At 42.1% G+C, this 13,136-nt stretch overlaps 2 protein-coding genes across 2 annotated transcripts in view; both read left to right on the top strand.

Annotated features, from left to right (window-relative positions):
• The window catches only part of tead1a (TEA domain family member 1a), a 42,448-nt gene extending 35,970 nt beyond the window's left edge, over positions 1–6,478 (top strand). The window contains exons 9-12 of the mRNA XM_062547304.1: positions 677–850; positions 1,799–1,939; positions 2,823–2,975; positions 3,389–6,478. Coding sequence (XP_062403288.1) covers positions 677–850; positions 1,799–1,939; positions 2,823–2,975; positions 3,389–3,502 — 582 coding nt within the window. The 3' untranslated portion in view covers positions 3,503–6,478. The remainder of the gene's footprint in view (positions 1–676; positions 851–1,798; positions 1,940–2,822; positions 2,976–3,388) is intronic.
• A 2,117-nt stretch (positions 6,479–8,595) lies between these two features.
• Positions 8,596–11,034, top strand: rassf10a (Ras association domain family member 10a). Its single transcript, XM_062548244.1, has one exon. It carries the CDS (start codon positions 8,883–8,885, stop codon positions 10,263–10,265), a length of 1,383 nt encoding a protein of 460 aa, XP_062404228.1. The 5' UTR covers positions 8,596–8,882; the 3' UTR covers positions 10,266–11,034.
• The last annotated feature ends 2,102 nt before the right edge of the window (positions 11,035–13,136 follow it).

Raw genomic sequence — 13,136 nt, 5'->3', positions numbered from 1 at the left:
CACACTCGCTAGACACACTTTACCCCCAAGTAGCCTCCATCTCACGAGCAGCTCGCTAGCTTAAAACAAACACGTCGCGCTCCCTAATGGAGCGGTCGTCTCCATGAAGCCATCCCGGAGCAGTGCACACTTTCTCATATTGACACGGGCAATCTGTCACTTTGTCAGCATTTCTGTGCGCTTGTTTACGCGTCCTGATCTCGAATGACAGGCACCATTAATCTTGTAAATACACTTTTCATGCGTTGTGAATAGGTGTAATCATTTGTATTCAGAGAAATCCGTGGCACTGTAAATGAAATCAGTGGGGCTCTGAGATGAAGGTCACTCGTGGCTTCTCAAACTACTCCGTTCAGATAAAGCTCTGCCCGGCAACCACGAGCTGTAATGGCCCTAACGCGGTTCTAAGTCAACATGTAAATAAAACAGCTGGGGGGGAATGTAAATAAAGGTCAAACGATACGCGAACACGGCGGCTATGCCCTGCCTGACTGCTGAAATGTTGTCGTGTAAAACCACACTGGCGTGGCTGTAAATGAGAATAGTGTCTTTGTTTAGTCGCGGCTGAGAAAGATTAAGTGCCAGACAGACTCGAAGTCTTCGAGAGTCTATTTAGCAATGCCGCGCTGCACCACATTTACGTCTTTGTCTCTTTGTCTGCTACTTGTGTTCACAGTACAATAAGCACCTCTTTGTGCACATCGGTCAGACAAATCACTCGCACAGCGACGGCCTTTTGGAGTCGGTGGACATTCGTCAGATTTATGACAAGTTCCCGGAGAAGAAGGGGGGGCTGAAGGAGCTGTTTGGCAAAGGACCCCAAAACGCTTTCTTCCTGGTGAAGTTCTGGGTGAGTCTCAGCTGTCCAGCAGTGTGTTTCTGTGTGTGTGTGTGTGTGTGTGTGTGTGTGTGTGTGTGTGTGTGTGTGTGTTTCAGAGAGAGAGAGAGAGAGAGAGAGAGAGAGAGAGAGAGCATGGGCAACCCTACTATGAGCCTGCTGGTGCAACAGGCTGAAGTACACAGGCTTTGTTTGAACACCTGCCTGGTGCAAGGCATTCTGGGTAGATAAAAAAAGACCCCAGTGGAAGCAGACAAACCCATTTCCCTATCGGCTTTATCCCCATTCTGTTTACCCACTGGCTCCACCCGGTGGAACTTCAGGCTCACTGCACCCTTTCAAGAACGGGATTGTGTTTCACTGGCCTCACTCACAACTACTGTAGCATGGATGACCATGTGACAATGTTTATTTGCTCGTATTTTTTCCCTGTGGCCGAGTTGTCTTTTTGTTTCCATTTGCCACATTTGCATACTGGCACAGGAACAGCTGTGTGGTTGTGGGACTCCCGGAGAGAGCCAGCACCATCATCAGCTTTGAATTAGCTGCGGTCGGCCCTCCAGTCAAATAAATCAAATGCTAAATTATAATTGTTTCTAGGCAGTGTTTCAGTGCCCTCGTATTTCTGATGGACATCCTGCATTGTGTTGAAATGCTTTTGCCTGAGGTAGTCTGTTTGGCGTGCATTTAAAAAGTGCTAAAAGATTTTGCGTTTAGCAACATCAAAGTACAGAGAAGAAAAATGACTTTGCTGACATATAAACTTATGAGCACTTATCATGTAAACAGGCATAATGAAAGACTACACAGTCTATGCCATCATTTCATTTAGGTCAGAGGCCTGACGAGTATCATATGTGTATGACATAATCCAACAATGAGCCCAGACTGAGATCACAGGTTGTCACCAAACACATTGAAAAATCATACTCACCTATTGCTTGCCTCTTCCCTTCCTAGGCCGACTTGAACTGCAACATCCAGGAGGACTCCGGCGCTTTCTACGGCGTCACCAGCCAGTACGAGAGCTCGGAGAACATGACAATCACCTGCTCTACTAAGGTCTGCTCCTTCGGCAAGCAGGTGGTGGAGAAAGTGGAGGTGAGAAGAGAGTGGTGAACAGACAGATGTGGATGTGGAACACAGTAACACTCTAAACACAACAACACTCTAAACACAACAACACTGTAAACACATCAACACTGTCAACACAACAACACTGTAAACACATCAACACTGTCAACACATCAACACTCTAAACACAACAACACTCTAAACACAACAACACTGTAAACACATCAACACTGTCAGCACATCAACACTGTATACTCATCAACACTTTAAACACAACAACACTGTAAACACAATAACACTATAAACACAACTGTCAATACAATAGCACTATAAATACAAAAACACTGTCAACAACAAGAAGTAGGTTCCATAGTGCAGTACTTTCTCCTTGGCTTTGTTCACGCCATTATGGTTTCTTGTTGGAATGAAATGCACACAGTTTATGCCATATGTCTAGTCTTTGTCTATTCCCTTCAGTGAATGCTGTTGCACTGGGCTTTATATCATATGAGTGTCCTGAATGTCATATGTCCATTTGTTGAAGTAGCCTAACCCCTAATGCAATGTTTGACTAGAGAGCCCAGTTGAATAGCTGAATAGCAGAGGATATTGTGACCCACTTAGTCCTGGGGAGATGAAAAATAATCGATTCTAAAATGAGATCAAAAGAATCGGCAGCAGTCTCCTATTGTCGTCTGTATACTGAAGACTGTTAGGATCACTCGGCGACAGAAAGGTTTTAGAGTATCGATTCCTCTGGCTGCAGAAACCTGTCGGCACTCGTACCCTTTATCAGATCAGAGGCACACAAATCTGGCTGCATACAGTAAAAAATTGTTTTTGAAGTTGATTTTCATGCACGGCTGCCTCTAAACACTCACACAAAGCTGTGCAACCCCTTTTCTCCTAGACGGAGTATGCGCGCTTCGAGAACGGTCGCTTTGTGTACAAGATCAGCCGCTCACCCATGTGTGAATACATGATCAACTTCATCCACAAGCTCAAACACCTGCCGGAGAAGTATATGATGAACAGTGTACTGGAGAACTTTACCATCTTATTGGTGAGTGTCTATCTCTCTGTGTGTGTGTGTGTGTGTGTGTGTGTGTGTGTGTGTGTGTGTGTGTGTGTGTGTGTGTGTGTGTGTGTGTGTGTGTGTGTGTGTGTGTGTGTGTGTGTGTGAGAGAGAGAGAGAGTGCATGACTGACTGACCTATATCTAGATTCATATATCATGTTCATATATCATACACTTGAGTATGTGTGTGTGTGTATGTGTGTGTGTGTGTATGTGAGAGAGAGAGTGCATGTGTGCATACATCTGTCCAAGCAGGAGAGTGTGTACGTGTGCTTGTGTGTGTGTGTGTGTGTGAGAGAGGAGGTGTGAAATATGTGAAATATGTGTCCGCCCCTGCTCGACAACACCACATTAAGCAGCATCTGCTTGCCCCCCTCCCCCCCCCCCTCCCCTCTATAGGTGGTGACGAACCGGGACACGCAGGAGACCTTGCTGTGCATGGCGTGTGTGTTCGAGGTGTCCAACAGCGAGCACGGCGCCCAGCACCACATCTACCGGCTGGTGAAGGACTGAGAGAGAGCACAAGACAGATAGATGGAGGGAGAGATAGAGCACTCTTCTCCTCGTGGCTCCCACTGTCGAGGTGTGCCCTGACAAGAGACAAAGCCCAGGACATCAATAACACACACACACACACACACACACACACGTACACACACACCCCATGGGCAGAGAGGGACTGCACCGGACTCTCACCCAGAACGACAGACAGACTGAGAGAGACATGAAAGGAATGAAAGCTTTGAAAGACTCAGAAGGTTGCATTTATTCCTCCACTTCTTTTTTTTCTTCTTTTTTGCTAGTGGCTGTGCCTCTAAAGAAAGAACCCCACCACCTCCACCACCACCACCACCACACACAGAGAAGCTTTTAAAATGGTTCCTTTTTAACCCTGGTTACATAAGGGTGGCATCTCCTGTCTTTGATTTGACTATTACTGACTATTAATATTTTTCAATGTCTTTTTAAATGTACCTTGTGTAAGAGTTCAGCAGTTCTATGGCGGTACTGTCGTTTGTTTGTTTGCTTTGGTTCCTTCTTCTGTTTTTGGTTGTTGTTTTTTAAAGAGATAAGTGGCTCCATGTTTTCTGTGAGTAACTAGTCAGTGTCTGTTGGTTGTGTATGGTTTTATTGCATAGGATAGGACAAGTCTCCACTCTCTCATTCTAGTCCACACTGCCATGACGAAGCTCTATCAGAGGGGGGGAACAAATCTTGCGTACAATCTTTTTCACCCATAGTATAAGATTAAAATGGTATCTGAATATCGAAATACTCGTAACCTAAACCACATTGACTGAGGACAGTTATGTTTGGTGTTACTTTAGAAATATATTCAATGTGGATATGTACAGTATATATTGTAAAGGCTCCATAAACAGACGTAGACTAGAACATTCAACAATTCCTCATCCTGCCATTTTGAAAAAAAAAAAACTATTATCTATTAGACAATAATTACACAACACATCAGGAAAGATGATATTTCAGCTGTAAGGATCAGGTTCAGATGTATTCAATATGACCAGCAGAGTTACATTAGTTAGTTAAATATTTTGAAATGCCTTTTAGCGCTTACTAATTAAGAAGAAAAAACAGTCCTGGCTGTTTCCTGTAGGTGTTAGCACACAACCCCCATGAATTGTGGCCTAGACATGATGGGGAAGGGGGAAGGGATTCCACATCCACAAAGCCTTAATCTAGCGGGTGTGAATTTATTAAAGCTGTGAAATCTTTCCTTAGCTGGAAGACTTCCTCCTGTTGTCATCACGTGAATCAGTGTGGAATGATCAGTACAGAAACTGCCAAAGCAAACGTAGTCTTCAGTGCCTTAGTGTTGCCATCTGGATCTGCAGCCACATTCAGCCCGTTAAGCCCACTATAGCCAGGTCTAGCCAAGTAGGAAATACGTTTTCAACTCATCTTTTTAACAATGGCCTGTCCATTCACATAGAATATATTTGTTGTTATGTACAAAGAGGAGCATAGATTACAAAACATAGGTCTATACAGGTACATAATCTATTTATAAATGCCATCAAATCTAGCCTTTTTTTCTGTACCAAAAACGACCAAAAAATAATATTTTGTAGATGTAAGTCCTTTGGCATGTCTGAATGTGCGCTGTAGCATGACAAGTGCCTTTGGATTGGACCCTCCAGCTTAGAAAAGACGGTGTTGCAAAGCCTAAAAACCAAAAAAAAAAAAAAAAAAGATAAAGAACTGCAGTTTAGGGAGAGGATCACCATAATGCCTTCTTATCATCTATTTCCTTTTTGGTCTTTGGCATGTGTGTTTATGTGTTCATTTGGAGCTAAACACAACTTGCTTAAATTTGTGACACAGAGCTACTAGAGAGAGGTCTGGATGTCTGATGTGTGTCTTGCATAAAGTACACTAAACATGTTGGCAGCGGTCGTCAAACATGTACGCTGATGGACTCCAATTCCAGTGACTAAACAGTTGTAGACAACACAAAGGCGATGCTTAAGAAACCTGCGTCATGCAATCCACCCTAACACAGTAGTACTAACTCAGCCCAATCCCTCACAACACATTCATCAAACAAAGTGAAAGGGGGGAAATATGAGTGAAGATTTTTTTTATGGGGAAAAAAAAGCTTGACCGTTCCCCTCTCCAAATCATCCTCACCTTCCTATGGAATCTCCCTTAAACACAGATCAATGGCCATGTTATAGTGATGGATGTACCATGTTTACCCACAAATTGTCTGTTGTTACTGGATGTGATGCTGTAGCATCACAGAGATCTGTTTCATTCTTTTGTATGGGGATCTTTTTCTTTCCCCCAAAATTGAAATACACAGAAAACATGTGTTTTTCAACAAGGAGATGACTATTTCTTTATACAGTGTGAGACTACGAACCCCAAGGTTACACTCAGACTTCTGCACTGCAGGTACGCTGAACATGGCAATTGCATCTTTTGAAAAAAGTGTTTAGGCTACCTCTGCAGTACTTGCGGATTAAAATATTATTTTTAATTATTGTTGTCATTTTTCTTTCTAATATGATGCATTCTTTGGGAAATAATATTTTGATTTAAAAAAAAAAAAGGACATTAAAAAGGACTTGACATGTTAGCAGTATCTGGGTTGTACTTCTGTTTTTCTCTTTGTCTGTGACTAGGTACTGGTACCTTTATGTTACTACTTGTTGTCAGTGTTGCGATTGAGCTGGAGTCCTCTTTGTTTTCAAAAGCACTGTAAGAAGTATTGGTTTTGTTCTGAAAAAATGCCAGGTGCTTTTGTGTAAAGAAAAATTATGTATGTTGGACTTCTTTGTACAAATGTTAAATATATTTTTTCCTCTTAGATTATGAAGATGGGGAAAATGTGGTGTGTGTTTTCATTACACCCAGATGTGTGCCTGCTCTGTAATATTTACGTGCGGATAAAGTGTTAGATATTTTATAGATTTCTAGTAGATTTGTCAAAATTATTCAAGGGAAATAAATGATACTCTATAATTTCTCCTTCAAAATCTTTTAATTGGTACACAGAAGAGACATTGTCGCCTCAGAAAGTGATAGGCCAGATTACCGGTATTACTAAATTGCTATCTTGTTTAGCCTTTCTATTAAATACTGCATCTGAATTGTATGAAAGTGTCTTCACTCAGTCAGAGATGCTATGGTCGAAAGGCGCCTTTGTCTTTCAACATGTCATTTTATGTACTACCACTCGATGGCGCTGAATACAAAACAATCGGATCTACTACCAGGTATATGGCTTTGAACCAAGGAAAATGTGAAAGTTTTATTAGCATCAGTGCAGGGGTGCAATGGACAATATGGCCTTTAACATTATTTCACAGTAACATAGAAGTGATGTGATATACCATGACCTGGAACAACATCGTCTATTATTATTATTATTGTTCATTTATTATTATTATTATTATTATTATTATTATTATTATTATTATTATTATTATTATCATTATTATTATTATTATTCATTATCATTATTATTATCATTATTATCCTGGTCTCTTCAGTGAAACAGTAAGAGGAAACGGGAATGAGTTTATATTGGGAGTTCTGTCCCTTGTGATCAGGCGAGTAATCCTCTTGTGTAATCTCTGTTGATGTGGCAAGTATGATCATAACCTCCGGTCTGAAGGTTTTATGCTCGTTTTCATCAACCAAAGTTGGCTTCTCCTCAATTTACCCAGTTAAAGAGGGCTAAATCTGGCACAGCCTGATGACGAAGTCAGCATCTGGGTGGGGCAAAAACATTAAAACGTGGACAGCTATCTCCATCGATCCCAGGCAGTCTGTGCGTAATCATGCAAATCCTTTCACGGGAGCTGCATAGGGAAAATACACAGTGGTCTTCTCAATATGGTATGAGCTAGTGGTTTATGACATATAGCAATACGACCAATTCACCACTGGGTGAAGAAGAGGACGAGGAGATGTTGCTGATGTTGTACAGCCTTTAAATAAAAAGGGTTACAGGGCGTCATTGAGTTCTATCTAAAATACAAGTGTCCAGTAAACTCTCACTTTCAGAACAACGCAACGCCTATGGCTTATGTCAAATCTGTGATTAATTACTTTGACATACATTTATTGGAAGCGAAAGCCTAAACAGGTTCGGCACTGGATTGGTTTAATCACAGTCTGTTGATCAATTACAGCCAAATTGAGCCAATGTATCAAGTATTGTATATTTCTACATCTATTTTTAACTAGATGCACAAGTAGAAAGGAACCCTGCAGAGATTGCAAGACATTTTGGTGTATATCCAGAAATCGTGCTCTCATTTGACTAAATTGTATGCTCATTTGACTAAATCGTGCAACCTTGTGCTCTCTTTCTTATTTCAGTACATTCTGCGCACGATGTAGGCTACTAGCCTACATTGAGCGTACAATCTACTAAAATGAGATCACAATTTAGCAAAATCAGTGGACATTATTACGATATTTGAAAATATCTTGCAATAACACCTCCCAGGCTCCGCAAAGTAGACTATTTTGAGGCAAACTGTCCCTTTAATAACTTCTGCGCCTGTGGGCCCTAATGGTGTTTCTTGCTGTCATATAAATCACAATGCCTCAATTCAGTGGAAACCGAAGTCTTCAAAACTTAGTTATTTTACACTCTATGTAGGCCGAAAATAAAGTTGTCGTCCTAAACTGAACCCCAACTCACTTTCACCAACATGCATGCTCGTACATTTTTGGGAAACAATGATCTTGGAATAATGCGTGCGTGTTTGTCTACTTTTTGATTTTGTGGTATTTTGTTTGCTTTGGGCGTTCTGAAACTTATACTTTTGTCTAAAGTGGAATACTGATTATGGATCTCCATGCAACACTGACATTAACACGTTTATACATTGGGGGTAGTCCCATAGGCCCATAGGCTGCGCAGACTTTTAACACTAGAACTAATGAATGAGGGGACACTCAATCAATTAGTTACCGTTGTCCTAGGAGAAGGCTTGAGTTGCAACGGAGTGTCATGTGATCTTTCGACAAAAAAAAAGAAAAAAAAAAAACAGGAGTGGGAGGAGGCGGGGTATTTGTGCACATAGAACGTGCTGTTTGCTTGTGTGGAGACAGAGCAAGTTAGCAAGGCTGACGTGAGAGTCTGTGTGAGCGGAGTACTTTACACCTATCCGAGGGGAGCGCTGCGATGGGCTCTCTAAAAACAGACAACTTCTGCTCCTGGTCGCTGGGAATAAGTTGATGTCGTGGATCGAGGAAACTCTACGTGTTTGAAATGTATACGTCTCGGTGAGCGACTGAAGAAGGCGTAGTTGATCTAAAGTAAACGCACGCCAACTTCGCAGGTCGCAATATAGGTAACGTCGCTAAAAAAAGCGGTCTGTTTTGGACGTATTGTGAGTACTAAAGCAACATGGAGCCCGAAGACTGTAAAATATCAGTTTGGGTCTGTAGAGAAGAGAAACTTGTCTCTGGACTGTCCAGACGCACTACCTGTGCCGATGTTGTCAAGGTGCTTTTGGAGGACCAAAACCTGCAGCAAGGTGCGTCTGCTGCTATGTTGTCGGGTTCACCTCAGTCATACTGCGTTGTGGAGAAATGGAGGGGATTCGAGAGGATCTTACCAAACAAAACCAAAATCCTTCGTCTCTGGAGTGCTTGGGGAGACGAGCAAGAAAATGTGCGGTTTGTGTTGGTTAAGAATGAGGCATCTTTACCAAACAACGGGCCGAGGAGCGCTGAGGCGCGCGTAGTTCCAAGTAAAGAGAGCCCGGCGTGCAAAGGCGCTGCAAAAACCACCATGGCTTTTTCGCAAGAGAAACAACGTCGTATCGTAAGGAAAGCTTTCAGAAAGTTGGATAAAATAAATAAGAAGAGAGAGGAGGCTGTTTCTAAAGATAAATCTTCTGTGGAAAAAATGGAGACTTTAGTGCACCTTGTAATTTCCCAAGATCATACGATTCGTCAACAAATCCAGCGAATCAAAGAACTGGACGGTGAAATCGAAAATTGCGAGGCCAAAATCCACTTTGACAGAATTAAAAGGCATGGTATCAACTATGTCCAGGACACGTATATGGTTGATCAGAATTCGGAGACGGAGTCGACAGACCAGGATATGCCTTGTTCCTCGGAAACTATCGCTCAGTTTGAGGAGTATGCGTCAAGGTGCGAGGAAGTTATCAGGCTTCAAGAGGAACTTGCTGAGCGAGAGGCTCTTTTGGAAAGTCTCACGGGTGAGATTCAAGAAGAACTAAATCACCGATGGATGAAACGCCGACAAGAGGAGCTGTCCAATAAAGACACGGAGAGTGTCGCCGAAGAGTTGGCTATGCGAGTTACATCAGTCTCTCCCCAACCCGAAGCCGGTGCCCCTGATGAGGTGGAACATTTGTCAGAGAATGAAGTACAGCTAGAGGAGGAAAGAGTGAAAACGCAATTGGACACAAGTTTGTACATCGGCTTGCGTTTGAACACGGATTTGGAAACTATTAAAAGCGACTTGGACATGAGCCAGGAACAGTGGGAGGCGAAAGAAAGGGAACTGACGGCATTGCTTGAGAAAGTGGACTCGCTGGATGTAGATGAGGTTGAACCTACAAAGGACATCAAGGGAGACTTACCTGTCATGGACACCGAAACGTTGCCTTCTATAGAAAAAAACAGCGGATGGGTTGAGCAAGCTCGGGGGCTTTCGAAGAGCCGCAACACAAACGATGATGACTCAGACACAGGACTGAGCTCGATGCACAGTCAGGACTCTGACAACACACCTGTTTGTGAATCTCTTGTGTAATGGATTGGTATCTTGAGCGTCGTATCTCAGGGAACTGTGTGCGTCTATTAATTCCAAAAGCAGTTTGTTTTTTTTCGTTATCAACAAACATGGCATGCAATCGTACTGTATATGAATTTGGTTGTCCCACATACTGGAGAGTACAGTTCAGTCTTGTGAAATAGGCTAGCTTGTACTCACCCAACAGCTGGTTAACTATTCAGTGCATTTATTCAGATCATGTTATAGCGTAATTCTTGATCAAGTGTATGTAAATATGTGTAGGTAAATATCTGGAACATGTAACGTCCTCCTCCCACACAAATTATTTATTGGAGGATTTTAGTGCTATTTGGTCTGATCCTGACGTCCTTGGCTAAAAGAAGATGTTAAGATGCTATTAGACAGTAGGCCTATTGCTGTTTGAACTAAGTAACCATTAATCATGTAGGTCTTATTAAATGAATTGAACTGCATTCTACCATTCACTTCGTGCTTTAGTCAGAGGGCATCGCTTTTGTCTTTGCAATAAAGTGTCTGGGGAAAGAAGGAAATGATCAAAGGTATTCAGCATAATTTAAGAGGAATGTCTTCAACGAAAATTTCGTGTCACGCATGGCTGTATTTAATTACTCATAGTTCTGACCTAGTGATGTGGAAACTGTGAAGAAAAAAAACACTGTGGCATATAGGCTACATGAAATCGCTTTGAGGTAGACAACATGAATCGCTTTGAAGAAGACAACACTAAATCTGACTCAGTCCTTCAGTTAAGCAATAAAGTGTAGACCTTTTGAATGATGAGTGGCTGTTTGTTTTTGGAGTCGTCACGTGGCTTAGAGGACACATTTGATCTCTGGTCATAACTTCATCATGTTTATGCATGGAATAATGACATAGGCCTATCTCTTTTTGTGCCTGGATATGTTCTGTTCAGTGTTCTATAAATAGATTATGATAGATCTATGTTACATGAAGTATAGGTAACAGTCAGTCCAGCTGGATAGCTGGCTGTAAACAAATGTGATTCCTCTAGTGTCAACTACTGGAGAGAGGCTTGTTATGATGTAGAATCATGTGTGTCAAACAGCAATTTCTGGATTTAATCCCTTTACAAAGAAAACACTTCTCAATTATTGTCTCAACTTGACAAACGTTTAACAATAGTGTCTCCTAAATACCACAACCATAACAAATGTAGAACACTATGAGAGAAAAGAGACAGAATTAATGGGTGTGTGAAGCACTGCCCTATTGGTGAGGCCCTATGTGTCTTGCTGTGTGTGTGTGTGTGTGTGTGTGTGTGTGTGTGTGTGTGTGTGTGTGTGTGTGTGTGCGTGTGTGCGCGTGTGTGTGTGTGATGGTGTGTGAGTCTGAGAACAGGATGAAAGCATTGATTGGTTGCTTGGGTCACTTGGTTGAAAAGGAGCATTTATCATTTATGTAGGGGGAGTTGGTGAAGGCCAGGCCCTCAGTCATGTACAGTTTGAGTCATATGGGAGCAATGAAATAGCACTTTGTCCATGGACAAGCCCAACCTGAACTGTGATGTTGAATACACACACTTAGAACCTTAACTGTGACCCCTTATACACACAGACAGTATTTAGCTTATTTTTTCAGTGGTCACGTTTTGGATGGCAGATTCTGTTGTGTCTGAAAGATAAACCCATGCATTAAACGGGGAGCTTTTAGTGATGGGTGTCAGGGATACACATAATGCTTACATAATGCCAGTCAGCTTTTATCACACTGAGAATGCACACGCGTCTGTGGAAACGGCTCATATCCACCATCTGGGCCAAAAGAGAAACTTTTTCCTGGATTTTTTTTGGGAGCAGACTCGCTGTACGTCCTGTGATTAAACTAGATGAGACGAGTGAAACCATGGGAAAGGGGCGGGGTGTGTGTGTGTGTGTGTGTGTGTGTGTGTGTGTGTGGTGGTTCACGGTCCAGGGGTAAAGATAAAGAACGATTAAGCTGGATTGAAGCTGAAATGTTAAAAAAAGGGAAATCACTTCACTGAAGTACTCTCTGTTCATGTAGACTTTGGGGATCACGGATAGACCAGATCAAATCTTACATCTGATGAATAGAATGAGGTGAAGAGAAGATAATTTGGTTGATATAGGTCAAGTGAACGCTGCATAAAAATAAGCATCTGTAGAGATATCCATCTGTGTAGCAGAAGGTCTTCATGGTATGAGATACCACAATTTTCAATTCAGCCAATGTTCCCTGCCATACACTGACATTAAGAGGAAAATACCGTAATTTCCCGACTATTAGCCGCGGCTTATACATTGATTTTGCAAAATTTCTTCAGCTATGAGGTTAATACAGGGGGGCAGTTAATATGGTGTTAATATGGTTTTGTTTCTTTCAACTTGCATAAAACACTGTCCTGCGGCTTATACACAATGCGGCTTATATGTGGGAAATGACTGTATAATAGTTAAAACAATTCAACAAGTAAAAATGGGCATACATCAAGACCAGCAGTGAAGCAAACTTGGCTACACAAGAAGATGGAAGTGACAGTAATATCTTAATATATAATAATATATTAATATCTTAATATAAAATCTTTACGTGTTTCTCACATATTGTGAAACGTCTTGCTGCTGAGCAGGGCAGTCAGCGTGTGCTCAAGAGAGGATAGAGATAAGCTTAAAGCCTGTACCCTGCATGCGCAGGGCCATGGAGACATATGTAACGGGACACCACCAGAATGTAACAACAGATGTAACCTCTGTCAGACGCACACACACACACGCACACACACACGCACACATTCACACAGACGCATGCGCACACACATGCGCGCGTGCACACACACACACACACACACACACACCATATATTTAATCTGACTGGCAGCACAACTGATTT

This window comes from Sardina pilchardus, chromosome 10, assembly GCF_963854185.1.
Source record: "Sardina pilchardus chromosome 10, fSarPil1.1, whole genome shotgun sequence".
Classification (NCBI taxonomy): domain Eukaryota; kingdom Metazoa; phylum Chordata; class Actinopteri; order Clupeiformes; family Clupeidae; genus Sardina; species Sardina pilchardus.
Note: the sequence above shows the minus strand (reverse complement) of the source record. Positions and strands in the feature narration are given on the sequence as shown.